We start from the raw sequence: 27,207 nt of genomic DNA, 5'->3' as shown, positions 1-27,207 counted from the left end.
GGGGGGGGGGGGGGGGACTACACTAGTAAAACACTAGTAAAAACCTCCTTTCACGGAGGTAACGTCGTCTCGACGAGCTACGCGTCGGTCTTCGACTCCGACGAGCGCGGCCGACCAATTTCACTCCTCCCAGCCGAATTCGAATAATTTCTCCTTCTTCTTCTAAGAGAGAAACACGTAACAAGCGTGTATCGGTTGTATTAATTTCGCTAATTTCGCTAATTTCGTTAATTATTTCGACGTTCGTTAATTTCATGCGTAAATTAATTAATTAATTACAGCCGCGTTATAATAACAGACGGCGAAACTATACGCGTTGATACCATGCACGATACAATTTTTCTCGAGCGTTTCGATCGTTGAGTTGCACGTGTGCCGCATTTGCGAATAACCAATGACAGTCATTACAACACATCGACGTTACGATGACGTGATCGAAATACTGCGTCATAATTATTTACAATCGATGATATGTGACGTAGTAAGCAACGGTGCGCACACAAAGAAACAAATTGCAATTTTGCCACACCAGCCTCGCGCGACGTTACACCCGATTCTCACACAAGCTCGCTCATCTACCAGTGCACACTCGCGCCTGTCGACAAATAAGACGAAAAATAAGAAGCAGGAGAGAAAGGGACAAAGAAAGAAAGAAAGATAGATAGAGAGAGAGAGAGAGAGAGAGAGGAAGAGAGAGAAAGAAAGAAAGAACGAGCAGCTCGACGAATATGGAGAGACGGACGAAAGGTATATGGACGAAATGAAATGAGAGATCCACAATTTACAAATAAATATAAAACATATATTTAAATTAAATGCCACAAAATATCTTGCTCTGCGGTAAATCCGAGGAAGCCCGAAGTGTATCCTTTCGCACATTCGGCTTCCTCCGCGTGAAGTTACCGTGCCGAATGACGAACAGATCGTCGCGATTCCGATCGACGTGATGACGATGGTCGCGGGACAATGGCGCATCGCAAGCTGTGCGACACGCCGGGAAAATCGAACGGACATCCAANGGGGAAAGGGGGGGGGGGGTTGGGGAACAAAAAAGAAAATCTGTACAAAAGGGACTCGTTGAGGGCGGTCGGTAACGCACGGCCGGGCCGTCTCGCGCGTCACCGAACTCATCCCCGTCTCTCGCGATATCGATACAATTCAGTCTTAATCAATTTTTTTCCTATCGCCGCGTACATCCAGCCGCTGCACCACCACAGTTTCACGCGGATTCGTCGGGAATACTTAGAGAAATAAATACGCCGCTGGTTTCTTGGAGCTTGCGTTCGCGACGAAGCAAGGGGACTCGCTCTGTCTCGCGCGTGTCTTTTTCTTCGGGCTCGAAGAAAGACGCAAATCACCGCTTCTTTTTCTTTTCTCCCATCTACCACTCGTCGCTTTTCTTCCCTCGGAATGACGGAGCTTAGCGCGGTTAACGGTGCGCCAAACGTGAGAAAAATAAGCGCGGTAACCTTTTCTTCCGTTTGCTGCCGTTAACATCGAGATAATCAATGCGCATCTTATCAAAACAATCGCGGACATTGGTGTAACGAGTAACGATGAGAAATAGAGAGGAATCCGGCAATTTGCAAATTGCTGCCTTCGAAGACACCGAATCCGCGATTTGGCGAGATGCCTTCCCACAAATTTCTCCGATCTCGTTGTTTTTCCTTTTCTAACAGGGTTGCTTCGAAGAGCCCACGGTCGTCGTTCTCCGTGCTTCGTCGGCGAACGCGTTGGAAGTCATCAGGGACGGATCCTCGGTGACGCGCGTTCCAACGAAAACGAACAATTATTGCTGCGAAGACACTCGGATCGCGCGCGTTATTGCTCTCCGCCGGCTTGTTCGAAAAGTCGAAAGACGATGGAAGGAAATACGGATCGTTAGGGTATGCACTGAGCGAGCGAATGAGGAACGAACGGCGAGCGCAAACTTTTGTTGTTACAATTTGTAGGCAAATGTTTACGCTATAATGGATTCCTGACAGAACTGTTTCGGGCCGGTTTGTTCATAAGTCCGGATCCACAATAGGTGTATGGCAAAAAATAATTGGTTTCAATTCAAGATTCATATTTTCATATCTAAGCAAGAATATGTGGTCTTATGTGAGGGTAAAATTTGCTTATAAAAAGATTGTTATATATAATATAGTTATATATATTATGGTTTCATGAGGAATATCATATTCTTGTTATTCAGGAATGGTTCTCATGAACTGTAAGGCAAAATATCGGATAAAAAGAACGATATCTACAAATCAATAATTGTATCAGTTTGAAGCTATCGTTTTACTATTCAGAAAAAATGTTTATACATAATCATATAAAGTTATATATAATTATGTAATATTATATCATATATATATATATATAATAAAAATACTATTGAACTAAAAACTGAAGAAATAGTTCGATTCAATCAAGTATTTAAATCATAGGCAACCATAAATATAAGCATTTACTTCAATTATATTCGTATAACAGGATTTTTTTGGATTATATACATATATAATTATATATGATTATATATAGAGACAAAATTCATATATAATCATTTTTTTGGATATTTAATATTTTTTCCTCTCAATTCATGTGAATTGTTTTTGTATTGCGGGAATATGATATTCTTAGTGAAACTATACATAATTTTTGCATATGTAAGCAAGTTTTGCCTTCATATAAGGTTATATATTCTTCCTTGTATATATGAGAACACGAATTTTGAAAATTGATACTAATTTTTTTCTTGCATGTAGTAAACTCTTTTAGCCTTTTGTTCTAAACAACGTAATGTAATTTCTGACAGGGGGCATTTCCTATGCTCCGAAAAGTCGCAATGACGCTTCCATCTTATGAACTGCGACTGGTAGTGCTGGAAACGCTTTTTTTCAGAAATTACCTTACAATTTAATTACCTTAGAGCGAAACGTTAAAAATTTACTATACCTATTATAGATACGGAATAGTGGAAGTTGGCTTATCAAAGAAAGTGCGTGCGTTTTCAGATACGAATGAACACATTCGTATTATACATTCGCTGCTCATTCATCATTCGTTCGCTCAGTGTATACCCGCTTTTAGAAGAAGCCGTCGCCGCTTTTGACGGCGCTCGTTGACGGTGTCGCAGAAAATCAACTGGCATTAATAATCGCGCGTTCAGCAATGAACACTAACTGTGATACACACATGATCCTGAGGAAAAGAAAGAAGAAAGAAAAGGAAAACGCGCGAGAATGAACCAAAAATGAATGCTTCGTTCTTTTCAGTTTAACTGGCTGGTTCAAGACATTTACGTACACATTGAAGCGTATGAAATTTCGTTACGAGACTCCCACGCTTCGATGCGCCCAAATATCGTAAACTACTGCAGTCAGTTCGGCTAAAAGGAACGGACCAACAGACAGGAAGCCGAATCGCGCGAAGGGCGGTCGTGTGTCGTTCGGCGTGCGTCGTTACCGCTGCGCGTGCTCGTTCGTTCGTCCGGGGCTAAATGTAGCCGGCCGAATAATCTCTCGTCTCGCGTTGACATCGCGCGGATAAATAAAAGCTCAGGATGAGAAAGCCGCGTTTAGCGTTCAAACGTGGCGGCGGCACGCTCTCATCATCGCTCGTCGCGTGCGTGCGATTCTCGCGCAGACCCCTCTCTCTCTCTCTCTCTCTCTCTCTCTCTCTCCCTCTCGGTTTTTTTCCTTTTTCCTCCGCTTTCTTTCAGCGCGCGTGCGCGGACTCTTACGGCTAATACGGCTAATTGAAAACGCCGGCGCAGATTCGCGCGGCTTCGTAATTGCTCTTACACGATTTATGTACAAGTTATCACGGTTTCAGGTAAGTCGGGGGAGGACCGGCGACCGCGACGAGGCGTCGCTCTGTTTCTCAGCACGCGCACATCGATGGAGAAACATGTCACTCGTCGGCCACCGCGAGAGCACAGGAGCTCAGGGGAGGGGGGAGCGGAACAACGACGCGAGGGCCGCCTCCGCCGCGCCGCGGAGAAGCGACCGTCCGCCCCGCGAGGTGAGCGATTTTCATTTCCTTTCCTTCCTTCCTCCCTTTTCTTCTTCCCTCCTTCTTCTAACGGACATGGCGAGCGCGAAACGCGCGAGGCGTTGACTCGGGGAAAGAGAAAACGGTAACGCCGCTACGCTCCCGCCGCCAAACACATCTAAACACATGTACATTATTATTATTACGTCCTACTAGATAATTATCAGTTAAATATCACAATCTATGATAAGAAGTTCGCGCGCGCCTGCTCGTCCAGCCGCGGGCGCTCTTTCACCCCTCGTGGAAACTGCAGCGCGCGAGATGCAGAAATCAACGAGAGCGCGTAGAAAAATAAATAACTGTCTCGGGTGAATCAGCCGTGTGTAACTCACTAATTTGTCTGTTGCGGGCCTCTACGGTGCCGTTGTTCGTGCGATTTCGCGCGGACGATCGATCGCGGCGGGCGACGAGCGTGGCGCTGCGAATCCGAGACGGATCCGAGTCACGGAGGATGGCGCTCTCTCTCTCTCTCTCTCTCTCTCTCTCTCTCTCTCTCTCTCTCTCTCTCGATATAATATGAGCGAAGATAACAATCATACAAAGGTTACAATTGTACAAAATACAGAAGAAACAAGGGTGGTGCAATCGTGTGATTATCACCTTTGATCGAAATATTCTTTTAGATCCGTCGTAAATCTAACGGAATATTCCAATGGCAAGGAGCGCTCACTGAACCGTTCCGTTTTCTGAACGTAGCCATAGTTACAGTACTGCGTTATCTTAGGGCGTCGTATCGGCTGAATGTTTAAAAGTGCGTTTACATCTAGCGAACGAACAACGAATACGTTTGCTGTTACGACTCGAAAACGGCTGTGTAGTCTTTCATGGGACGGTTGTAGTAGTTTTTTTCTACATGTTTTGGAACATATAAAAATATGATGAAGCGAACATGCGCAATAAATAGTCAGACAGATGTCGAAATTACATATACAAATGTAATTCTGACATATATATTTATGTCCATGGTCGCTTTGTTGCATTTTTTGTGTGTTCCGAAGTAAAGGAAAAACTGTCGCAACCATCCTGTGACCGACCGTACGCCTTAACGAATCCGAACGGAACGTTTGATTCGCGTTCGGGCTAATTCGATCTCGAGACGGTAAGATAAAAGAAGTTCGTAAACATTCAGTTAGCTCTTCTTTTGTACTTTTAGATCAAAAAGTATATACCAATCGGATTCAAATGTTCGTTCGTTATAGATGTGTACACACCTTAAAAAGAATCGTTCACTTTTTCGACACGATTCTCGCGTGAAAATTTCCTTTCTTCTTTTATGCGATCGATTTTCTCGACGTTCGGCAAAAATCGTTCCTGCAATAAGCAATCAATCCTATGCAATAAGCACAGCCTTAGACCTCCCGTTTCCCATTCTTTATAGAACGCTTCATTTAGCGCGACGATCGATCGTGCCGCTCGCAGTCGCTCGCGTTTCGCGTAGGTCTGCGCGGACCCTCGTTGGTAAATTCGTATCCGCAAAACAGAGGCGAGTGCGGGCACTCCCCGTTGTCGAAGGGGCGGAGGAGATGCGCGGCGGGGGGGACCCACCGTCGTGTTTTTTTCGCGGAAGCCCACATTTCGCGTGCAGCGCGAACACCACGCATGGATAAAAAAAAATAAAAAGAGAGGCAAATCACCTTTCACATTGCGATATCATCGCGCTCGACCGACGATTCAGGGATGCGATAGTCGCTCGTCGTCGCTCGGTCCCCCTCCCCTCTCCCCTCCTCCACCCCTTCGATTTCGCAGGTCGGCGAAAACGCAATTCGCCCGAAAGAAATGACGTTCGATCTGCTCCGCGTGTATGTACAATCGCGAGTGGTCTCCTGCGCTACACGGGAAATTCACCGCGCGGAGACCGGAGAGCTCGCTATCGAATAAATCACTCCGGGCGCTCTACGATTTCCACTATGGCCCTGTGACGAAAGAAAATCGGCAAAAAAAAAAGAAAAAAAAAAGAGAGAGAAGCGGATACAACGATAAATAATGGCGCTTCGTGTTCGGAGTACACACACACACATACATATATATATGTACGTTAAAGGGGTAAGAGATCGTGATTGATAAAAAATATATATGTACATGTATATGTATGTATACTGTTTGTATATACCATATGTACAGACGGGACTCTCTCTCTCTCTCTCTCTCTCTCCCTCTCTTTCCCTCTATAACATCCGCGTTTCATTCACAGGGAAACAAGTCGAAGCGGTTTTTCCCTCTAGTTTTCTTGTTTACTCTCCTACGCGAAGAGAAACCGCGCGTATCAATAGCGGAACGCTGAGCATGACCGATGCACGACTAAACACATCATGGTCTATGTACAATATGAGACAAGTGTGATCGGCGATCTATTTACAAGAATGATATACACGTACACAGAGTCGATAGAAAATGCGCCGCGCACGGCACCGCGAGAATCGCTCTTGCGTGCTCGATTTCCAAAGGGCCGGTCGAGAAGATCGACGCGTGGATCTGGTAATCCGTCGAAATCGCGTTCTCGGTTACACTCTTCACTCGACAAAGGCTCTCGCGTAACCGGCCGACACGGATCAGTAATTTACAAGGGCCGATGTGCGTGTTTCGAACGAATTTGCAAAAATATAGAAATAGGATACTCTCTTCTCCGGGAGTATTCCTCGTTGTAGTTTGATGCTCAAATAGTTTTGTTGCAAAGATCTGAATGAAATCGAAAATTACAGAAAAAAGGAGCGAAGTGCTCCAAAATGATTTCGGGGCGGCAAAGATCACTCGTAACGTACGCACTTTGCGTACCGATCGTGTTAAATAATTCCGCCTCGAATGATTTAAGTAAAAATCATGAACCGAGCCGCATCGGTCGATCAGGCGTGGACAAAGCGGCTCGAAGTCTTGAAATCGCGACGAGACGCAGGAGAGCTCGGAGATATTATCGGCACGAGAACGCAAATTGCCTGCACAAGCCGAAGAGCACCTAGGAATCATCCACAGAGAACTCGCGGTCCCCGTGACGCGCGTCGCTGCGAAGAGGACCGAAAGGAATGTTCCGCAGCGTCCGCACGGTTAAAGTAACGGCGGTGACCGTGCGCGGAAATTTGTCTACTCGTTACCACGGAGTCACCTCATTCACGCTGTTATCGAGACACATACATACTTTCTCTCTCTCTCTCTCTCTCTCGCAGTCGCTCTCGTTCTCACTCATTGTCTTAATCTCTTTTTCCCTATCTTACGTTACAAAGCGAGTAAACGGGTGTAGGATACAAGTCGGAGCGGGCCTACACATCGACCCGTTCCTCCTCTTTGTGGAGTCCCTTGAGGTTCAGGTACACGTCCAGACACGCGACAATGGGCGCCGTCGATCGAGGATCTCTCGTCGTTCGTGCTCAAGGCGCCACGGCGATGCTCCGAGCGCTGCGAAAGCTTCAACGCGACAACGGCTGTCCGTCGAGGACAGACACCGCGAGGGAGAAACTCGGCGAACGAGTGAGTTTCGGCTTTCGGCCGTCTCGGGATCCGCGAACGACGCCACCGCTTCGCGTGGCCGAAGAGTGTGCGCGAAGTCTCGTCGGTCTCGTTGCAACGATGAACACAAGAACCTTCCCTCCTCGACGGGCTGCGGACGCGACGAAAAGGATGATGACGATGATGAAGACGATGATGACGACTAGGATAACGATGATGATGATATTGACGATGATGAAGAAGAGGACGACGACGTAAGCGGCGGCGAAGAGTGTCTTCGGGAAGAAAGGAGGTAGTAGTAGACGAACGCCAACGGCGCACAGTTCTCAGCCCGGGGTGGGTGGGGTCTTGTGTCAGTGAATATTGAAGTTGTACTGCTTACGGCTGGACGAGATACGGAGCCACCGGCTGACCGCCAGCGGCTCCGGGTGACAGTTCGACCAGGAGATGTCGCCGAAGTGCGGGTACGGCGACGAGGTGGCCTCGACCTGGATCGACGTCGTTGTGGCCGTGAAGTCCTGCGAGGACTGGTAGTCGTGCGTAGTCTTGTGCCTCTTCTGCTGCCGCGACGACATGACCACCGGGCTCACGTGGTTCAGCCGCTTGCCGTTGATCTGGCTGGCGTGCTGCTGCTCCAGCTGCTCCACCGGCTCGAAGAGACCCAGGCTCGGCATCGACGCCTGCATCTGGTAGCTCCTGGCCGACTGCACAGGTGACTGCGAGTGGCTGTTGGGCTGTCGCGACATCGCTTGCATCACCAACTGCGACTTGGGCTCCTTGCTGTAGTGCACCGGGGAATACATGGTGGCGGAGATCGCCTCGGTGTCGATGTCCACCGGAGTCTCGCCCTCGAGCACCGTGGCGACCACGGCTGGCGGTTGCACGCAGGTGGCTGGCAGTGGCGCCGGCACGACCGGCATCGCGGCCGTCGTGCTGCTCGGTATCAGGGTGGCCACCGGTGACTCCTCGCTGTTACCGGGCAACGGCGACAGCGACGGCAACATCACGGATATCGGCGCCATCATCGGCTGCTGCTGCTGCGACGCGCTGCTGGCCACGGCAGCTGCGGCGGACGAGTTGACCAGGCTGGACTCCAGGCTCCGAAGTTCCTCGGCGTTGGCGAAGTCCTCCTCGAGCTTGGTCTAAAAAAGAGAAGGGTTGGCGACTCGCGATAAGTATCGTGCTGTCCTCACAGACGGTGAGAAAAGGTGGCGTTTAAGTGCCCAAAAGAAACCATGCCTTACAGGTTTAGTGGAGCCATGCGGGGCCAGACACCGATAAAGCAAATCAACAGCCTGCAATAACAAAAACAGAAAACAAGTATCAACCGACACCCTCTTTTTGCTGACGCTAACTCGACACCGGCTCGATCGACCCGTCTTTGTCGGCAAAATCGCGCCATTCCTTCTTTCTTTACATTGACTACGCGGTGTCGCAGGCTCGCGTGTCTTTTTTAACCCTGCTGTTCGGGTCTATTCGACCCGAAATCACTTTTATTTCACGTTTTATGTGATTTTATGTGACTTTGATGTGAGCGTTCTGACATTCTCTGACTTTGTTTCACAGCTCGAGAACATTAATTTGAAGCTGTGAAACAAGGCCATGAATTGCCAGTACGCTTATTCGCCATGTGAAAATGTAACAGGGAAATAAAGATGATTTCGGGTCAAATGGAGCCGAACAGCAGAGTTGAAAACACCGACGACGAGCGATCGCGTTGATCGGAGGAAACAATATTTCAAGGCACACTCTCTGATTTCATGAGAAAGAAACGCTCTTTGCAATTTACGACTTCCAAGAGTGCGTTATCGTCGCAAGAGAGCGCAAAGATTCGGATCAACTTTGTCGCCGCACGAGTATCGAGAATAATCTGTGAAGATGTAGCATCGAAACTCGCTGCTTTCAAAGTAACGGTAATCAGACGACGATATCTATATGAGTTTTTAGGTTTGGTATCTGTTTCTATCGAAGGTACACGTAGAAACCCGCGAGATTCGTTCTCTCAATATCCATTCGATATACAATTTATCGTAAAGATTGGGAGAATCGCGTGTGGACTCTTCAAGTGAAGTTTCCGAGATATCTTTCCAAGATTCTCCGAGTCACACGACTGACTCGATCAGTAAGACGAATTTGATCATCACGACTACGGCAAACGACATTTCTACATCGTCTTCTTCACAACCCACTTCCGAATGCCCGACGCCGTAATAATACTCAAGAGAAATGAAAGTTTCCAAGCACAGTACCAAAATAAGAGTATAGAGGAGCGATATATGTATATATCATGCATACTGTCTCAAACTAATCGAAAGGTACGCAATAACCTCGGCAGAGAGCGAGGAAACCACGAGGAAAAAAGCGAATCCTTCGCCAAGTGACACGCTTCTCAATCGTCTTCACCGATCGAACGCTACTTTGTTCTTTCTACCTCTCCGCCTCAACCACAAGAGCCGAAACTTTCATTTCGTCGCTGCGCCAGTAACCCTCGTACCTTCTTTCATAGCAGGGGTTGCTCGCGCAGGGGAGACCGGTCTCTCTCCGTTCGGGTTGGATCGACTTCGAAACTGATCGTAACTCAGTACGGCAAATGAAGAGAATTCACACCGTGGAGACACTACAGATATCAACTGCCGTCGGACATGACGCGCGTGTGTAAAGGGATCTGAGATACTTGAGAGAGAAAAAAAAAAGAAGAAAAAAAAAGAGTTGACAAAATATAGGGAGAGAAGAACCAATTGTACGAGGAAGAGACAGTCGCAGTTTCCTTACCTTTGGCAGTGGATACGAGTCTGGCAGCGATAGAACGGGCGGCGAGCTCGGTGCTTCCGGCTCGGCGGCGGATACTGGAGTATTGGGAGCATGGGGATTCAGGCTGGACGCGGCGGCGGAGGACACGGTGACGGTGCCGGCGACCGTCACCTTGGTCGTCGCGCGACCACTGCCGCTCGGAGGCTCCTTCGCGGCGCGGTGCTCCGCGAGGAGCTTGTCGAAGGTCTTGCTGCGACCGACGACCGTCCGGCGCAGCGAGACGGTGTGCGCCTTGCACGTGAGCGACCTCGTGCATGGCTTGCCGGTCTCCTCGTTCCAGACGCCGCAGTGCCGGTCTGGATCGTACTCCCGGTCTTTGAGCAACGAACGGTCCGCTTTAAGCCTCTTCCGCCGAGGCTGGCCGCTGCTGGCGACGATCGGGCTTTTGCTAGGACTGGACGCGCCGCCGACAGAAGGGCCGGTGACGTTGGAAGGGGCCGTCGTTTGAACCGTGATCGACTCGAGGGGCGACCGGGGCGACGAGGAGATCGGCAACGAGCCGCTACCAGCGGAGAGGCTCGCCTGCTCGATGTTGCGCTTGACGGCCGTGTGGTTCAGCTTCGTGCTCACATCGACCACGGGGATCGTGGGAGCTGGCGTTTGGCTTTTCTTCAGCTTCGATATCTTGCAGTAGGGGATTTTCACGCTCGGTTTCACGGTCGGGGTCGGGGGTGGTGGGAAATTCGCCGTGCCGGAAGGATGACGACTTTCTGCGGCAGAATACAACGTATGCGTGTGTTTACATGGTTTTATCGCCTGCAATTGTGTACAATGTCGCTGTGGAGAGCCGAGGTTCTCTCGACTACAATGCGACGAAGAGAGCGTCTTGGAGATTAACAGAGTGAGATTGCACGTGTTCACGATTGTCTTCGTGTCGAGACTCGATAACTGTGATATTTACTGCAAAATGTGCCCTCTAGTCTCCGTTCGCAAATGACGGGATATCGCGTACAGGACTTCGATTACGCTTCACAGTGAGAGAATACACAGATGCACAATTAAATGTGCCGGCTGACGGAGCTTGGATACATACCCATATGTTGTATGAGAGCTTGTGGCTTCACTATGGCGTTGCATATCTCACATACCACTCCGTAGAACATATCTCTCTCTGGACAGAAGCCATATAGGTCGATATCTGAAAAACGTCCAGTTGCATCAGCATTCTGACGAGTTGTGCAAAGTGGATATGATGAATATACTAAACACTATGCACTATGTGTTAGTACTTTAAGATGTGAGCTGGCAAATACCTTCTACGGACAGACGTGTGACTGAGCTTGATGGTTGAGCGTCTGTCTCTTCATCACCTGTAACATGCAACATACTTCTGCAATAACGATACACACTGAACGTTGTGAAACAGTGCCTCTTATTCCACACACACACACACACACTGTGTCACAGCATGATATATATGCTCTACCAATATACTACATTCATTGACACAGTCATGTTGCATTGAATCCCTCTTCTCCCCAGACTTATAATCGCAAGGAATCATACAGAGTGCATCTTACTCTCTATTTTGGCAAGGTTCTGTCTCAACTGTCAAGCATCCTCTCCTTGAGCTAAGTGAGGCCAATTCCCGGCTTCAGAAATGTGAAATAAAGGACACAACTTGGTGGATAAGTGAGCTTTATTTTCCTTACAAATCTCTTGTGTACATGCATAGTTGCGGGCGCGATTACAGAGCTCATTCAGCTCGAAAGAAGGGAACGCCGATGCGCGTCGCAAGCGGGCGAGACAGTCTGTCTCCTGCCAAAAAAAAAAAAGCGTGACGCGATAGACGAGTCTACCCACGTCGACATCAATTTACCCTCGGCGGCCGGTCGAGATCGTACATAGCACGCTCGCGAAATTACATAATTATCAGTATCCTGAAAATCATCCCCGAACATTCGCTCCGGCGGACGAGGGTTGGCGCGGGCGGAAGGGGGGGCGAAGGGAGCGAAAGATGCACGCGAGGAGTCACGACGTCGCACGTCGCTCCCCTCGTGCTCGCCGCCGATACATCATCATTCACCACTACACGCAACAACACCCCCTTCGACGTCCCCCCTGGGCGCGCTCGCGCGCCCCCGCCCGCGTGTCGCGCTGCCGTTCGTCGGCCGGACAAAGGAGCGTCGAAGTGAGGTTAGGTACACGGCGCCCTCCGACGCCCGTCGCCGTCGCGGTCAAGGCGGCGGCGGACGTGCGGGGCGGCGTCGCGATTGGCAGATTGAGCGCACTTACTCAGCGGCTTGTCCCGTCCGATTCTTTCGATCCAGCTGGACCACGGCTGGCCGTGAAAGAATGTTGGGCTGTCACTTCCCGACATTGCCAGTGGCGCTCGCGTTCTGAGTGAAACACGGCGCTGCCTCGCGTGTATATAGCGTGGCGAGAGTGTTTTTTCGGGGGCCGGCGCGGACTGCCTGTGGACTGTCAGGTGCGGCGCGACTCGACGCTACCACGCTCTCGCTCCGTCTCCCTCTTTCCCTCGCTCTCACCGCGTGTGCGTGCCGCGCCACGACCAGACGCATCTGTCGCCTCTCCTCCTCCGCGCGCGCTCTCTCGCTCGCCCGCTCGATTCCTCCCTCACCGTCCCCCCACCGAACCGAGCACGCGTCGTCGCGAGATGCGTTGTCTGTCTCTCAGACGCCGACCTCGCCTGGCATCTCGTCGCGCGTACGTGCCGTTTCGCGACGACCGTTCGACGTTCTCGAGTCGCCGTCGTCGTTGTTTCCGCGTGGCTTCTCGCTGCCACCAGTGCGCGCACACACACGGACGCGGTACACCAATTCGTCTTCCACGCGCGCACGGCGAATACTGCGGATCTGCGCGCCGGTATTGGCCGGCGCTGACTGACGTCAGCGGCCGCCGCTGCCGCGGACAACGTGCGCAGCGCACGCGGCCAATCGCCGGGGACTTGCGCAGAACGCTGCGCGCCACTCACTCGCGTGGAGACCGTGCAGCGAGGCGCACACGCGGCGGCGGCTTCCGCCGATCCGTTCACGTGTGCGGCTTCATTGATAAATTCGAAATATCCGCGACACCGCTAATTAATGATTTTTTCTCTTTCCTTAGTGAGATTCGCACTCGAGTGATTTCTGGGTCACAATTAAGATGACGTAGCTAATTAATCTTGCCAGGGAAAAATAATTAGAGCTTATTCAGTTAAAGCCGCAACACTGAGTTAACATTGATGCGATGGTCGATATTGTCTGGTATTCGATCATTCATCGATTCATCGACGTCGATTCGACTTCTCATTTCTGGCTGGGTAAGCATGATGTTCCAGTGCCATTTTAATATTAATTGTGAGAAATATATTCTTCTTTCATTATCACTTCATCATTATTTCAGTAAACAATCACTTTCATCGATATTTCCGCAATTTTTCTTTAAAAAGTCACGCAGTTTTCAGTTTTATTCAGTAAATTTTATGTTTAATATTTCAAAATTTCTGTTTATTACTTTTCAACGGTATACTATAACTTTTGTTATGTTTCACAATATTACATTGCATTTAACAAGGAAAATTATAGTTCATTTTTACACACGTTCAGTAATTTTGTAATAACTTTCATTTCACCTTTCATCGATTTTAGTAAAATATTTCCATCAGCATTGCGAAAAATAATTGTTAACCAGAGATTAAAAAGATCGGTTTAGCGTGAAAAGTAGATTCTCCATATACGATTGCCGAATAAAAGATTCGGACGTATGTTTAGTACACGACTAACTATTTTCCATTATTACAATTAATATTAATATTCAAGTGGCATTAAAACATCTGTGATTAGGTTCTTACTGGCCCTGATTATTTTTCTTTAGTAAATTCAAGCAGAAACATTGTCATAGTAATTAATAATTAATTTTATTTTTGAAATTAAAAGTTTTGCGATAAACAAGGGAAGTTGAGAGTAAATATATATATATATAAATATATTAGATTGACCGACGCTACATTGTAATGGCGATACGGCGAGCAGTGTATGGCACTGAGCAGAATGGCTGACTTATCGATTCAAGAATTTTATGCCTTACGTTTTTGTCTTATGTGACGCACAATAACTTATATCTGAAGTCTGAGACTAAAATGTCCTTCTGTTTCTGATTGATGACAAACCGTTTTATCGTAGAGAAGAGTAAAAAGAAAAAATGAAAATTTAGACAAAGATTTAGAGTATAAAACATTGTCATAAAATTACAAATCAGCTATTCTGCCAAGGCTCCATCTCTTAACGAAACCTTTATGTTATTCTTTCGAGAATATCGAAAAATTTATTCCATCATAGGATCATGTATAATAATTTTGTACAATTTTCTCTCTTTTTCGTACAAAAATCTCGGGGACTCTTCGATGGTGGGGGGTACGTCGGTTGGTACGTAAACAACTCGCAAAGCCACATAAAAACCGACTTTCGCTTCGATCGCGTTCGAACGCTTTATCACTAAGAGGAACCGAAGGGGGGGGGGGGATCAATATAATAATCCCGAATGACGACTCCCCCGAGTCACGACTGTTTCGTCCTGAGAGCCGACTTTGACTAGGAATAAACCGCCGAATAAATCACCAGCGGCCGCGAATAACGACGCGGGCGTTTCATCCTACTGCTGAGAGGGAAATGCTTAACTTTACAGTCTTGTCAGTGCCGGATTCATAAGAACGATTCCGCTCTTAACCGCTCTTAACGGCCTCGTATTAGGCTGCGTCTGCGGCACTTGCGCGGGGTTGTTCACGTCACCACGATGCGCCTGGATCGCCTGCCAGTTGAGGTACCAGAAGGGCTGCTTCTCCCTCGGCCAGGTCTTGATCCTTTTTATCAGGTCGACGTCACCGCGAGCGTCAACTGGCAGATCAGCCGGGTCTATCACGTCGTTTCGATTGAGGACGTCAACGTCAGAAGCAGAAGCAGAAGCTCCCTGATTCCCAGACGCTCCTTGCAACGATTGAATCGTTTGTTTCGGTTGGAGCGCTTGGCCTGCTTCGGCTGCTTGGCTCGCTTGGGCTTCTCGTTCCGCTGCTAATCGCTCGTCGAGGTATTGCGGAAGAACCATCGGTAACCGGTTGCTGCTGCCAGCGTGCCACGGTCGCTGCGAGTTCGCCAAGCAAAACACGGTGGCGAAGAATGCTGCGTACTTGAACTGCGATGACAGAAAGTAATTGCGATGTCAAGAGGAGCGATTGTTACGTTCGGCGAATCATGAGATCCCCCCGTGTATCTTCGTCGAACAGTTTAAAATTTGGAAAAAGCAAATCGTATTATTGTCACGTTCTTATGTAGAATTATCGAATCGTTATATTTTTAAGTAAGAAATATCAATTATTATCCGTCCAAGAGATATGTTATTTAATTACCGATAAAGGTACCCGTTAAAACGATAAAAACTCAGGGTTATTCAGAGAGGTCCACTCACCATGATTATCGAAGTGTATCGAGATATTCGGCGAACTTGACGGAAACGCGACGGTTTCACTGACGATGTGCCACTGAAGCGGAAGATTCTCGACGACTGTACGACGATTTCACCGTTCGAATCTGAAGTGTTGGTGTGGCAAGCGTTCCTTCTCCTATATAAATCGCCGTGCCACACCACGTTCCCCACCACGGGGACGAGTCACGGACGAATCATGCGTCTGTGGGAAACTTGGCCGCAACTTCCCCCGTTTGAATTCACGATATCTCGCGAGACGCAGAGTATTCGAGAGGCGATCTGCGCGAATCGCCAGATAAGAAAGCATTCGTCGAAAGTGCGACCACGATCGGCTGAGTTTCGTGGGGAGATAAACTCCGCTGTTTATTTTCCTGACGATAAAGTTCTGTCGTCAGGCCGTCCTCTCAATCCCGGCTCGCTCGTGTGCGTCAGGAAATCCCGCGGCTGGAAATAAATTCGTCAAGTCTAAGCTTTCGCTATTAATTCCGCAATTCAGCATAACGTTAGAAATAACCGATTGCGTTGCGATAAGTAATCGCGGGTGATTCGCAACGTCTGACGTTGCTGAAACTTTCGTTTGTCGCCGAAACTTTATTAGTGTTATAAGGATCATCTTTGTCGTTTCAATTAAAACCGATTGTGAAAGATAACACTGCTAAGATTTCTGCAGACTTAAATTTAAATTCACGGGCGAATTATTTGGGAGAAAGAGAAGGGGAGGGAGACAGAATTCTTCGAAGGAACGGGATAAGATCACCTCGTCGCTGAAAGCGGTAAACACTCGTACGAGCGAATACACGTGTCACGGAATTCGAAAGTTTAGCGTTAATTCCGTTATCACGGTCACGCCTTTTATCGGTTTCCCCAATATGAAACGATTAATGTTTACGATGCGGCGCTAACGGACGCAGGATGTGGCGGAACTGTTATAAGTTCCCAGTCATCCTTCGCGATTATACTGTTACGATATTATTTACCGCATTACGAAGCATTCCGATAAAATATTTGTTATGATAGGACGCGAGCAAACGAGGGAAATTGTGCGTTGACGTGTCGCAATTGTCATTTCTTCCTCGACCCGATAAGAGGTTCCTGCAAACCGCAACTATTATTGTCCGTAAGACCATTATTCGAAATCACGTTTCCAATGTGTATGTGTGTGTGTGTGTGTGTGTCGTGCACAGCAGTATAATCCAAAATTAATCTGAAAGCGTCGAACGTGAACACAATGGATGAAATTACTTCTTGGCTATGAATCCGAAAGATTGTCGATCCTTGAGTCGCTTGAATTGTAAAACTGCAAGGTCAGCGTCGCCGATGAATTTCATGTTTTTCCAGCCTGGCTGCATTACATGCACGATCATATTTATCGTGAAGTTTCATTGCGGTTTTAACGAGAAGACAGATGTGCGTACAGTTGGCACGTTCAATTATTCTCCTCTCTTCCTTTCCCGTCCTAATGAAGATTCAATCTTAAATCACGAAAAACGTCGTTAGAGACGAGAGATACAAATTATAAATTGACGTGAACATACAATTTAACACCAAGTGAAACGGAAGAACAGATATAGAAATAGAGAGGGAGAGAAAAAGAGAGAAAGAGAGAGAGATACTCGGTAAAAAATGGCAATTTCCGAGTAATCGTCCAACGAAAAGAAATATCGCTTTAAAGAAGACGTTATCTCTCGAACGACATCGTGAACTCGCAAGAACCTTTGGATATCCCTCTTTTTCTGTGATTTATTTCTCGTACAATTTCCAATGTTAGGCGACATCGTTACGTCGACAACATCCCGTACAACGGTGTGAGGAAAGATAAGCGGGCGCGCCAATTGATTGCGAAAATTGAACGCGCACAGAAGGTCACGCCAATGTAATCTTTATTAGGTGTCTGTGTAAAAAACAATGGAACGTAAAAATTATCTGAGTATTTATGAGTACAATAAATGTCCATTCGTCACACAATCGTGTCCTACAAATCCTTCGTAAAAACGGGACAATGATACGGAAGCGTATACCTCGACAGGTATATCAGTGCCGTCCTCGTTAGCACTTTTTATGAATCTGGTAAATATCACAGATATAGGTTACAAAATACGGACATAGATCACCGTGTGGGAAATATTTATTTTATTTATTTCGTCTTTTCGACGGAAAAATAAATCCTTTTAATACATAACGAAAGTAACGATATAAAAGCAATTTTAAAAGCGCACACAAAAGGCAGAATATAAAAAAAGTAGAATGCAAGGAAAAAAAAGAAACAAAAAAACAGAAAAAAGTAAGAAAGAGATGAAGACAGGCTAAGCAGACCCATTTAAATGCTTAATAATATGCGTCTCAATTAAGTTAAATAACGTTAACAATATTAATTAATTTTATTAAACATAACTAAATTTAACATATTGTTCCGTTGTTTCTGTAAATATCGCGTTATATCCTTTTCACTCACACTAAGCGTCTATCTGCACAGGAAATTGTCAATTTCGGTCGACTTCTTCTGTACGATTTCCGCCGAGAATTTGCGCGGAACGTTACAATGGGATAATAACAGGACATGATTAAAGGCGTAATTAATGCATGTTTCTCTGAACGTTTTTCCGAGAAGTGAATGCACTCGGTTTTCCCGCTTGTTTTCCAACTTTTATCGCCGCGCGATGATTTGGACGCCGCGCGCTGCGTGCCGCACCTCACGCCTTCGCGATAGGAAGAGAGATTTTGTTCCTGTCATTCTGTCAGCGAAACGCGCGCTCCTCCTATTCCCGGTGAAAGAATCACCGCTTACGTTAAATAATCGGCTCGCCCGGAATTCCGGTTCTTCCATTGGCGTATCAGCGGGAATACCGGCAGGTTTCACGCTACCGTCATATGGAGTCGCAGGATGACTCGAAGAAAATCCAAATGACATGAAGGACCCGATCTCGATATTAAGGATGTATTATCCATAACTCAAAATAATGAAAGAATTATGATTAAATTACAAATTGATCTACATCGTATTTAAAAGTGACACTAAAAGTTTAAGAGTAATTCAGAGTCCGCATCAAAAGTTTTATTCCACTTTAAAGGAGGTTAAAAAGTGAAATGAGTTTGATAAGAATCCAATGAAACTTGCGCTGCGTGTATATGCATTGAAATATTATCTAACTTATTACTCGTGCAGGAAAAGTGCTGGAAAAAAATTAGTCATTCGAGAGCTGAGATTTGTTATTAAAACTGACGCTTTTTATACGTTCCTTGTCATTTTTAATTTCTATTTTTATTATCTTCTAAACCAAAAGTAAGATTTTAAAGACTAATATGATATAGATTTAAAGACTAATAGAGAATTATATATAAATTTCAGAATTATTGACCATTTTGTTTTAAAAATGCAGAGGTGTAAAGTTCATTATTAATAATAATACTCGAAATTCATATACATAAGCACATATTTAAATAATTATGTATCTTTTCTTGTTATTATCTGTATAATTTCATTATATCAACTTCATAAATATAAAACGTTAATAAAGAAAATCAAAATTAATAATATTTTCGTAGTTTTAATAATGTGTATATATGTCCACCTCAATTTCGTTTTAAATTAACATTTATTTAGATAATGAAATAAATAATATATAGGAACGTAAATTTACTTGTTAAATACTAAATTTATGAGTGGCTCCCTTGATGCGTCACTGAAAATGCGGCACTAATGGACGATACATTTTTAATTCTTTGCGTTCCGCAATCAGTTTAACGTTTTGCCCTGGCAATCCGTTGGTAAAAGAAGAAACTTTCGTTAATTAAGAGCAAAGGACATTTTATGGATTTCCTCAGAATGCATTTTGTCATAACTTTATCGCAGTCAATAAAGATTTTGGATTAGAAGATTAATTATTCCGTTTGACTTTTTTTATCGTTTCCGCCTTTATCGCATTCAAATGCTGGCGAATGATTTGTCGGACGAATGAGAAAGGCATTGTCTTTACAATTTTTTAATGGACCCATCACGATAAAATCGCCGAAACATTCGCATCGAATGCAGCCCAACAAATAGCCCGAACAACCGGAATAAAACGTCGATTATATCTCGATTTCCGGGTGCATAGGATCAAGTCGCGTTATCACAGCGGATGATATGATAAACTTACCGACCCGTCGACAGAGCGAATCCCAGCTCTCGCTTCGCTATAAAAGATATTTACGCACGGCACGGGTTACAATCACGCTGCCGCACGCCATTAACATTGTAATTAAACCCAAATGACAGATCATTCATATCTCAAGTACAGAATTCATATCTCAAGTATTTTTTTACCGCGATGTTTCTTCCGAATCGATTAGTTCGCTCCGCGACGATTCCTTTGTAAGTCGCACGTTCTTCATGAGTTAAATTGCGATAACGTTTTTACGATTTTCCGTTCCCTCTCTCTCTCTCTCTCTCTCTCCTTCTCTCTATTCGTTAATCACGGTTGTAAACCGCGTCGCAAAAACAGAAATGAATGCGGGGCGAAGCGTGTATGCGCTTCCTCGCTCTCCTGTGACCCTGACGAGGATCAGATCGTGCCGCGGGCCCAGGTGGGGATTAAAGCCTGCTCCGCGCTGAGGGCTTATGGGAACAGTTCCGAGGCACACACCGTGGGTTTTTCCCGACCCGCTTCGGGCGATCACGTCTGATAAATTTCGCTGCGGGCCGCAACGTGTTCCTATCGTTAACGCGATGACGAAGCGGAATCTCGCTCACTCGCTCGTCCGCGCGAGGAGCGGAATTTCACCGGGCCTCCGTGCGTAATATCGAAGGAATCGTCCTTTTAATACCGGCGATGTATACAATCAGGCAGGTCGCGTGTCCCATCGTGCGCAGTGAGTCAACCAACACGCCTAGCAGCGCGCGCTGTTACGCGCGCGACTGCACGATAGTAAACGCGGAATCGCGGCCTGCGAAGCTGCCTACGTCACTGGGATAACTGCGCGTCAGACGTTGAATTGCCAGGCCGCTCGAGCGAAAAAAGATGATCTTTGATATGTGGATCGACGCGAAGGATAAACAACTGCGCGTCTCGTCGGAAACCTCGGCACGAGCGTAGCTTCGTCAAATCGCCCGTTCGATAACTTTTCGTTTTTCCACTCCTTTTGTGCGAACTGCAGCGAACCCCTTCGCTGCAGCGTTCTCGCGGTAACAGAGATGTATGTCATTTCTCGTTTGATATTTTAGGCTTCCGCGATATGGCGAGCATCGTTTCTCGTCGTCGTCGTCGTCGTCGTCGATTTTTAGTTTGGCTCCTATTTACACGGTGGAAAATTTTGCGTTAAAAACGGCCCGCCGAAATTTCGTGTTACTTTAACATGGGGAATGTGTTAAAAGGTTAACAAATATAATGTTGAATTGATATATTTTTCATGTTAGTAATACAAAATTTCAATGGGACCGTTTTTAAAATTTTTCACTGTAATTACACGAGCTGAGATTTTTCTCCGTGCAACAGTAATTAGCTAAATGCACACAGAAAAATATATACTGCTTTCAAGTAAATGTTATTTGTTTCAAGTATTTCATAAGTTTATATATCCACAAATGTATCATAAGTTCATCACAAACATCAAATTTATTCAAAATGTACTCTGAATCCTGGTATGTTTAGTACTTCAATCGAGAATATTAAATCATAAAAGGGAATCTTTTAAAGGTAAAAAGAATACGCCAAGTACATAAAAAATATAACAGAAGATATTTAAAAAAATATCAGAAGCTATTTAAGAAATGCCCTAAAAAAATATTTAAAAAATATATAAAAATTTCTAAATATGTATTCATAACAATATTTAGCCAAAAAAGTAGGGAAATCGATAAAAGCCAAATAATTTATTTCTTTTTTCAAATAAAAGATTATTCTTTTGCGAAAATATTTCTTATTTTATAAAATATTGTATTTTTATAATTCACTTTTGCGATTAGAAACATATGTAAAATTTGACTTTTCTTCTATGAAGTTTATAATAATGAATGAATGAAAATATGAAGTATATAAAAAAGAATAAATTCTTCTTTTAGGTATGTATACAGGGCGTCGCAAAAAAAATGTTACCACACTAATGTAGTTCGTTATAAACATTGAAAGCAACATTGCACGATATTTAATAAACACTTTATAAACAATCAAAGTGTGATAACATTTTTTTGCGACACCCTGTATATATGATTTTTCTACAAGTTGTAAAGATTATATTTGAAGACTATTATCAAGAAAAAAATATTCTTTGTTTTGAAGATAACTATTATTGTACTCTAGAAAAAAATAAACCGAGTAATCGCTTTTTTTTTAGCAATAGAATGATATTTTTTTCTGTATGTGCGCCTCTGTTATTTTGGCGATACATGCAAATAAAATACGGGGAAATCGCCGGAGCACCGCCGAAATCGCTGGCTCGCAACGAGCACTTTTCTGCCGGTCGCCAAGAGCGCAAATTACGGCGTAGAATCCGCTAGACGAGGAAACGTATTGGAAACCAGTTTAATCATCAGCGCCTTTGGCGCTCGCGCGTATGATAATCTGTCATCACCACTCCCGCACAATCGCCGCGATAATTTACGGCAGCACGTGGGAAATTGCAGTTTACCAGGATTCGAGGCGTATGGATGTTACTCAATCGGTCCGAGAGATCGAGGGGAAGGGGAGGGGATACTTTATGATTATTTTTAAGTGTATCGCAATCTCAAAGGAGACCGTCCGACGAGCCAGTCCCTCTCTCGATTGAACAAGATATATCTTGACTATCGTCGAGAATCTCGCGCTGTTCTCGAATTCGATTTTGACGCAAAGCAGCGAAGAGGAGAGTATAATAAATGCAATCGTTCTTCGACTCTCCCGGTGCCAGGTACGACAAAACTGGTCGTAAAAATGTTACGTAAGATCTCCAATTTATTTATCGATTGGAGTTACCCGCGTTGAGTTATGCATTTACGGGCCTCCACGGGGATTTCTACGTGTAGCATATCCCCTAACGGAGATCTCCGCCGCGAAGTCGGAGGAATTACAGCTGGACGCCTACGCACCTTCGCACTCGAGATTCTCTCTGAAAGGTTTTACATTTTTTAAACTGGCTTTTATAGCATCATCGAATTTACCAAGCGGAAGAACATCCTCGCCGTTCGAATAATCTCCGTTATTTAAATAATTCGTTCGTTCGACGATCGAATGATCAATATCCGAATGGGAAGGAGTGATTAGAGTCTGCGGAAATTTTTATGAACCCGTTCATCTGCTTGTCTACTGAATATCAACGCAGCCTTTTTCACCTTCCTTTCAAAGAAAGAAAGATAACGATTGATTAATTTATTTTACCAATATTACCAACGTAAACACGCTTGATGCGCGCGAGAGAGCCGCCTTGATCACCGACCGGAGGAAAACGCGCTCGGTGTTTCTAGTTTGAGAACCACACCGGAAGATGGCTACAGTCATTTCGCCCCGGCGAGCGGACGCACAGCGCGTTGCGCGAAAGGTCGCATTGTAACAGTCGGATCGAAAGATCGTTTGCACCCGTGCGACTGTTAATCAATATCGATTAATATTAATATTAATCAGTCGACCAGATCAAAGCGATTGTCACCTGCAGCACTTTGCGGCAATTTGATTGAAACATCTATTTTGTAACTTTTAGGTCTGTTGCACAATATATAATTTATTATATTATTGTATATCTGTGCCGTTTATCGTTACATGTTCATGGTTACGATAAATGACTAACTTTAAATATATAAGCTCTTACTTGAGAATCGTGCGTGATTGCACATAAGGAAAGATCATCGGTTTACTCGCAGGTTCAGCTGCGTCCCGATTGTTTTAAACATAGAGATATAAGAATAGAGGGAACAAGCCTGTAAGTGGAAGTCATAGAGGCAAAGAGAGAGATGGATGCCGAGTGTCCTATCTGTCTCTTTCTAGTCACGCGCTGGGATTGGCTGCCGCGCTAACGATGATTAGCTATACATTTTTCTCCATCCAATTCAAAGAAACTGTCATTGCTAAAATGATCACTGCAAATACATGCTGTTTTCACTTCAAAATACAAAGGTAGTTGAAGTATATTCAACCATTTACGCCTTATATCTACATCCTTCGGTAGCCTACAACATTTACATATTTTTTTAAATGTAGGAAAATATAACATATAATTATTTGAGGTTATGTATTTGTACTTTCTTATGAGTGAAAACTGCGGTTACATCCAGGATAAGACTCCGCCTTGCATTTCAAACAATGCCTCATTTTTAAACAAATCGCGTCCAATTATTATTTTGTTAACGTTCGAATATTTAACGAATTTTAATTCTACACACATGTGCACGCATATTTACAAAACGAAATTTTAGTCTGCTTTCTCCCCTCCTGACGTCGCGTGGTCGTCTTGGCGGCTCATTGTAACAACCAATCACAGCGCTCGACTAGAAAGAGACAGATAGGACACTCGGCATCCATCTCTCTCTTGATCTCTATCACTTCCACTTACAGGTAGCATATATCCCTTGTTTCCTCTATTCTTATATCTCTATGGTTTTAAACATGAAGTACGTATTTATTAAGTTTCATGCATAATTAAAACATTTTTTTCATATCTTTTAACATCTGCTAAAAGATTTTCCATAATACTTATACGACAGTTTCTTGCTAAGCCGTAAGATTCACGACAAATCGATATTTATAAATGATCGTACGTCTCACCGCTCCTACCGTTTTTATGTATGCCATGGCACTAACAATTGCACGCAACAGAAATGAATAAAAACGAGACGAGAAGGGGGAGGGNGGGGGGGGGGGGGGGGGAGAGAAGAGAGAAATTTTCTTCCACATTCTCCGGGCCGAGAAACGTTCTATTATGTCACCTCAAGGGCCAAGGGCTGCCTTTCGCGACAGGTATAAAATATAACACAACCAGGTGAAGCGTGTTATTGTATGTGTTGTATGTGTTGTACAATGCCACCTAGCTAGGGGAGCGAGAGGATCAACAAGGACCGATTGTTAGACCGGGGCCGTCCTCTCAGTAGACTTGGATACATTGTATGTAACCGACGTTTGTGTTGCTGTTTCTCGAAGGTTTTTCGGGATAGTTGGCGCCACGACGGACCGTCTCCACCGGGAGATCAACAGTTGCCTTCGGGACGAATGGTCGAGTAAAAGGTCGTGATCGAATATTCGCGAAGTTTAGTTTACAGCAGACTAGAACTACGCATGTGATGCTCAAGGTAAGGAAGATATTCTTATGTTTTAATATATACGTTATACATACTCGTACACACAACATGATATTATACACAATATGATAAATTACATCCTAAAAAACATCACAACAGTAACAGTTATATCGTATTAATATAATAATTTCCTACTTAACAAGCAGTCACAGAATAGCAGTAATATTTTATCAACGTTATAATTTTCTAATGTAATTGTTATATACAGCATGTATTATATTGCACTTATATTGTTGAGTTGGGAGTTATAACATTAATGTTCCTGTCGTCGTTTGCTAGTAACTGTTGCGTACAACATGTATTACATTGTACTTGTTTCGTTGAGCGAGAAATTTATTTATCTACTTATTTAAAAGAGAAGATTTCCCTTCGGTACATTAAATAGTATTAAAGAAAAATAAAATAAAAATCGAAAAAGAACTATATACGCAGAAATTATAACACTGATGTTATTGTTATTTCGCGTTTACTGGGATTTTTATACCACAGATATAACATAGTATAAGTATAGATCAGTGCTCGGAATTATTTGAATTTTCGAGGAGATTTTCGAGGGCTCTACGCCTACTTTCTTTCCCTTGCTTCTTCCACTCGTCCTTTGAGCCATGTGACTGATGGTCATTGCACTCAGTCTCAGGACCGTCAACTTCACGAGATGTGTGAGACGTTCTTTAATTTCTGAAAAATTCTTATTGAAACTAGTCCTCTATGCATATTATTTCTATATCTTCTCAACACAATTATACTGTTATAATTATAACAACAGAATCGTAGTTTCAACGAGAAACTTTTCAGTAATTAAGGAACACCTCACCGGTCTTATAAATTTGTCGGTCCTGAGGTTACGCGCACCGTCAATCGCTTGACTCGACGGGTGAATGAAAGAGACTAGGGAAGAAAGTAGGCGTAGCTTATGAAAATCACCTCGAAAGTGGAGGCAATTCCAAGCACTGATATAGATAAATATACACGGTAAAAAATAAATCGTCGATTTTAACATTTTCCGTATGTCCAAGAAATTCCATTCTAAATTTGTGTTAAATAATATATTCGTAATAGTGTTAAAATAATATATTCGTTGTGTGTTACTTCTTAATACACTGAAAATGTTAATTATTTGACACAAATACATTTTGTTATACATTTAAATATATTGTTTCAACTCAAAGTACGACGTTAGAATAACACAGGGAATAGTTCAAAAAATATGTGAAGGAATAGTTAAAGTAATTTGTAAAATTGTTGCTGGAAATATATATTTGCCTGTATAATGTGAATAAAATAAATCTTATATTTTAATTCATGAAGAACACATTTTTTCTCATGTTATAGATTGTCCCGATCTTGTGTTCTTCTTCTTACTGCTATTTATTACTAATCCTGCGCCCACCGACTGCGTTACGCAGTGCTTACGTTTCTCATATTATATTAACATTTGAGTAAACTTATTTTAACTTAATTATTCGTAATAGAAATATTTAATTTTAGTCATTTTAACTATTTCATATACTAAGACTTATGATCTTATTTGAAGATTCACTTTAACTGATGTTAATGTCAAAATAATTTTAAAAAATGTTGATCTCCTAAAATAATTATGTTAAGATAACTCAAAATAATGTTTCATTTTTAAATGACACACAAAAATGTCAAATTGTTAAGTTGACATAAGTTTAAGATTGACATTGAAATTTTAGTCAAAAGTCGGTAACGCAAAATTTTAACATTTGGAGGAAATATTTTTTACTGTGCATTAACAATCAAGAAAGTTACCGGTGGTTATAATATTGTCGCGTCTTGCTCAATTTACATGAAAAATATAACTAATTTGTTTCGTTTCTAAAAATTTCACCGGCCACATCGATAGAAATGTGACTTTGAGCACGTTTACAGGACTTGTGAAGCACATATGACGGCATCCTTGTCTATCTTATGCGCGACTACATCGCCGAATTAAACGAACCGTGAAGATCGACATCTCTGGCGCATTGACAGCGCGAAAGCGGTTCCGAAGAAGTTATCAAATCTTTACAACGTATTTGCCGAGAGTGCGGAGAGCACAAGTAGCTCACAGCATGCTGCCTTACTTCGTGATACCGCTTTTCTTAGGTCAGTCGAGTGTCCAATTGATTCGATTGAAACAATCGAGTCGCATAGGCAAGACGAAAAAAGAGAAAAAAGCAGGAATATCGGAAAGAGTGATCTCATTATAATAAGGCTACGTTCCAAAACGTTTTGTTCGAGGAAAATTTTATTCA

The 27,207-nt window shown here is 44.2% G+C and overlaps 3 protein-coding genes across 18 annotated transcripts in view; 1 reads left to right on the top strand and 2 right to left on the bottom strand.

Annotated features, from left to right (window-relative positions):
- LOC106742739 overlaps window positions 1-27,207 on the top strand; it is an 88,836-nt gene that overhangs the window by 49,649 nt on the left and 11,980 nt on the right. For 7 of the 15 annotated variants that reach the window (XM_014615957.1, XM_014615955.1, XM_014615953.1 and 4 more), the window contains one exon: window positions 3,823-4,011. The exons of 2 other annotated variants lie outside the window; for them this stretch is intronic. In XM_014615957.1, coding sequence (XP_014471443.1) covers window positions 3,888-4,011 — 124 coding nt within the window. In that variant the 5' untranslated portion in view covers window positions 3,823-3,887. Of the gene's footprint in view, window positions 1-3,822; window positions 4,012-24,791; window positions 24,941-26,842; window positions 27,059-27,207 lie in introns of those variants that run through there. 6 more of the 15 variants (XR_001374290.1, XM_014615958.1, XM_014615960.1 and 3 more) reach the window with 3 other exon arrangements.
- On the bottom strand, window positions 3,921-14,044 carry LOC106742737 (ataxin-7-like protein 1). Of its 2 annotated transcripts, none has more exons than XM_014615949.1 (6): window positions 12,526-14,044; window positions 11,544-11,600; window positions 11,324-11,428; window positions 10,252-11,000; window positions 8,724-8,774; window positions 3,921-8,621 (listed from the first exon to the last, which is right to left on the bottom strand). In XM_014615949.1, the coding sequence occupies exons 1-6, from the start codon at window positions 12,608-12,610 to the stop codon at window positions 7,833-7,835; spliced, it is 1,836 nt and encodes a 611-aa protein (XP_014471435.1). In that variant the 5' UTR covers window positions 12,611-14,044; the 3' UTR covers window positions 3,921-7,832. The 2 variants fall into 2 exon arrangements, with proteins under 2 accessions (XP_014471435.1, XP_014471436.1); XM_014615950.1 differs by having other exon boundaries at window positions 11,544-12,048; window positions 12,526-12,609.
- LOC106742743 lies at window positions 14,131-17,776 on the bottom strand. Its single transcript, XM_014615968.1, has 3 exons — window positions 16,954-17,776; window positions 15,694-16,155; window positions 14,131-15,420 (listed from the first exon to the last, which is right to left on the bottom strand). Exons 2-3 carry the CDS (start codon window positions 15,694-15,696, stop codon window positions 14,911-14,913), a joined length of 513 nt encoding a protein of 170 aa, XP_014471454.1. The 5' UTR covers window positions 15,697-16,155; window positions 16,954-17,776; the 3' UTR covers window positions 14,131-14,910.

This window comes from Dinoponera quadriceps, unplaced genomic scaffold (assembly GCF_001313825.1).
Source record: "Dinoponera quadriceps isolate SergipeBrazil2010 unplaced genomic scaffold, ASM131382v1 scaffold589, whole genome shotgun sequence".
Taxonomy (NCBI): Eukaryota; Metazoa; Arthropoda; class Insecta; order Hymenoptera; family Formicidae; genus Dinoponera; species Dinoponera quadriceps.
Note: the sequence above shows the minus strand (reverse complement) of the source record. Positions and strands in the feature narration are given on the sequence as shown.

Bases quoted from the DNA above. Each gene is read 5' to 3' on its own strand.
- LOC106742737 (XM_014615949.1), bottom strand. From the start codon at position 12,610: ATGTCGGGAAGTGACAGCCCAACATTCTTTCACGGCCAGCCGTGGTCC. The intron at 11,429-11,543 runs GTATTTGCCAGC...GACGTTTTTCAG, and splicing joins CACACGTCTGTCCGTAGAAG to ATATCGACCTATATGGCTTC. The intron at 8,622-8,723 runs GTAAGGCATGGT...TCTCTTTTTTAG, and splicing joins CGCATGGCTCCACTAAACCT to ACCAAGCTCGAGGAGGACTT.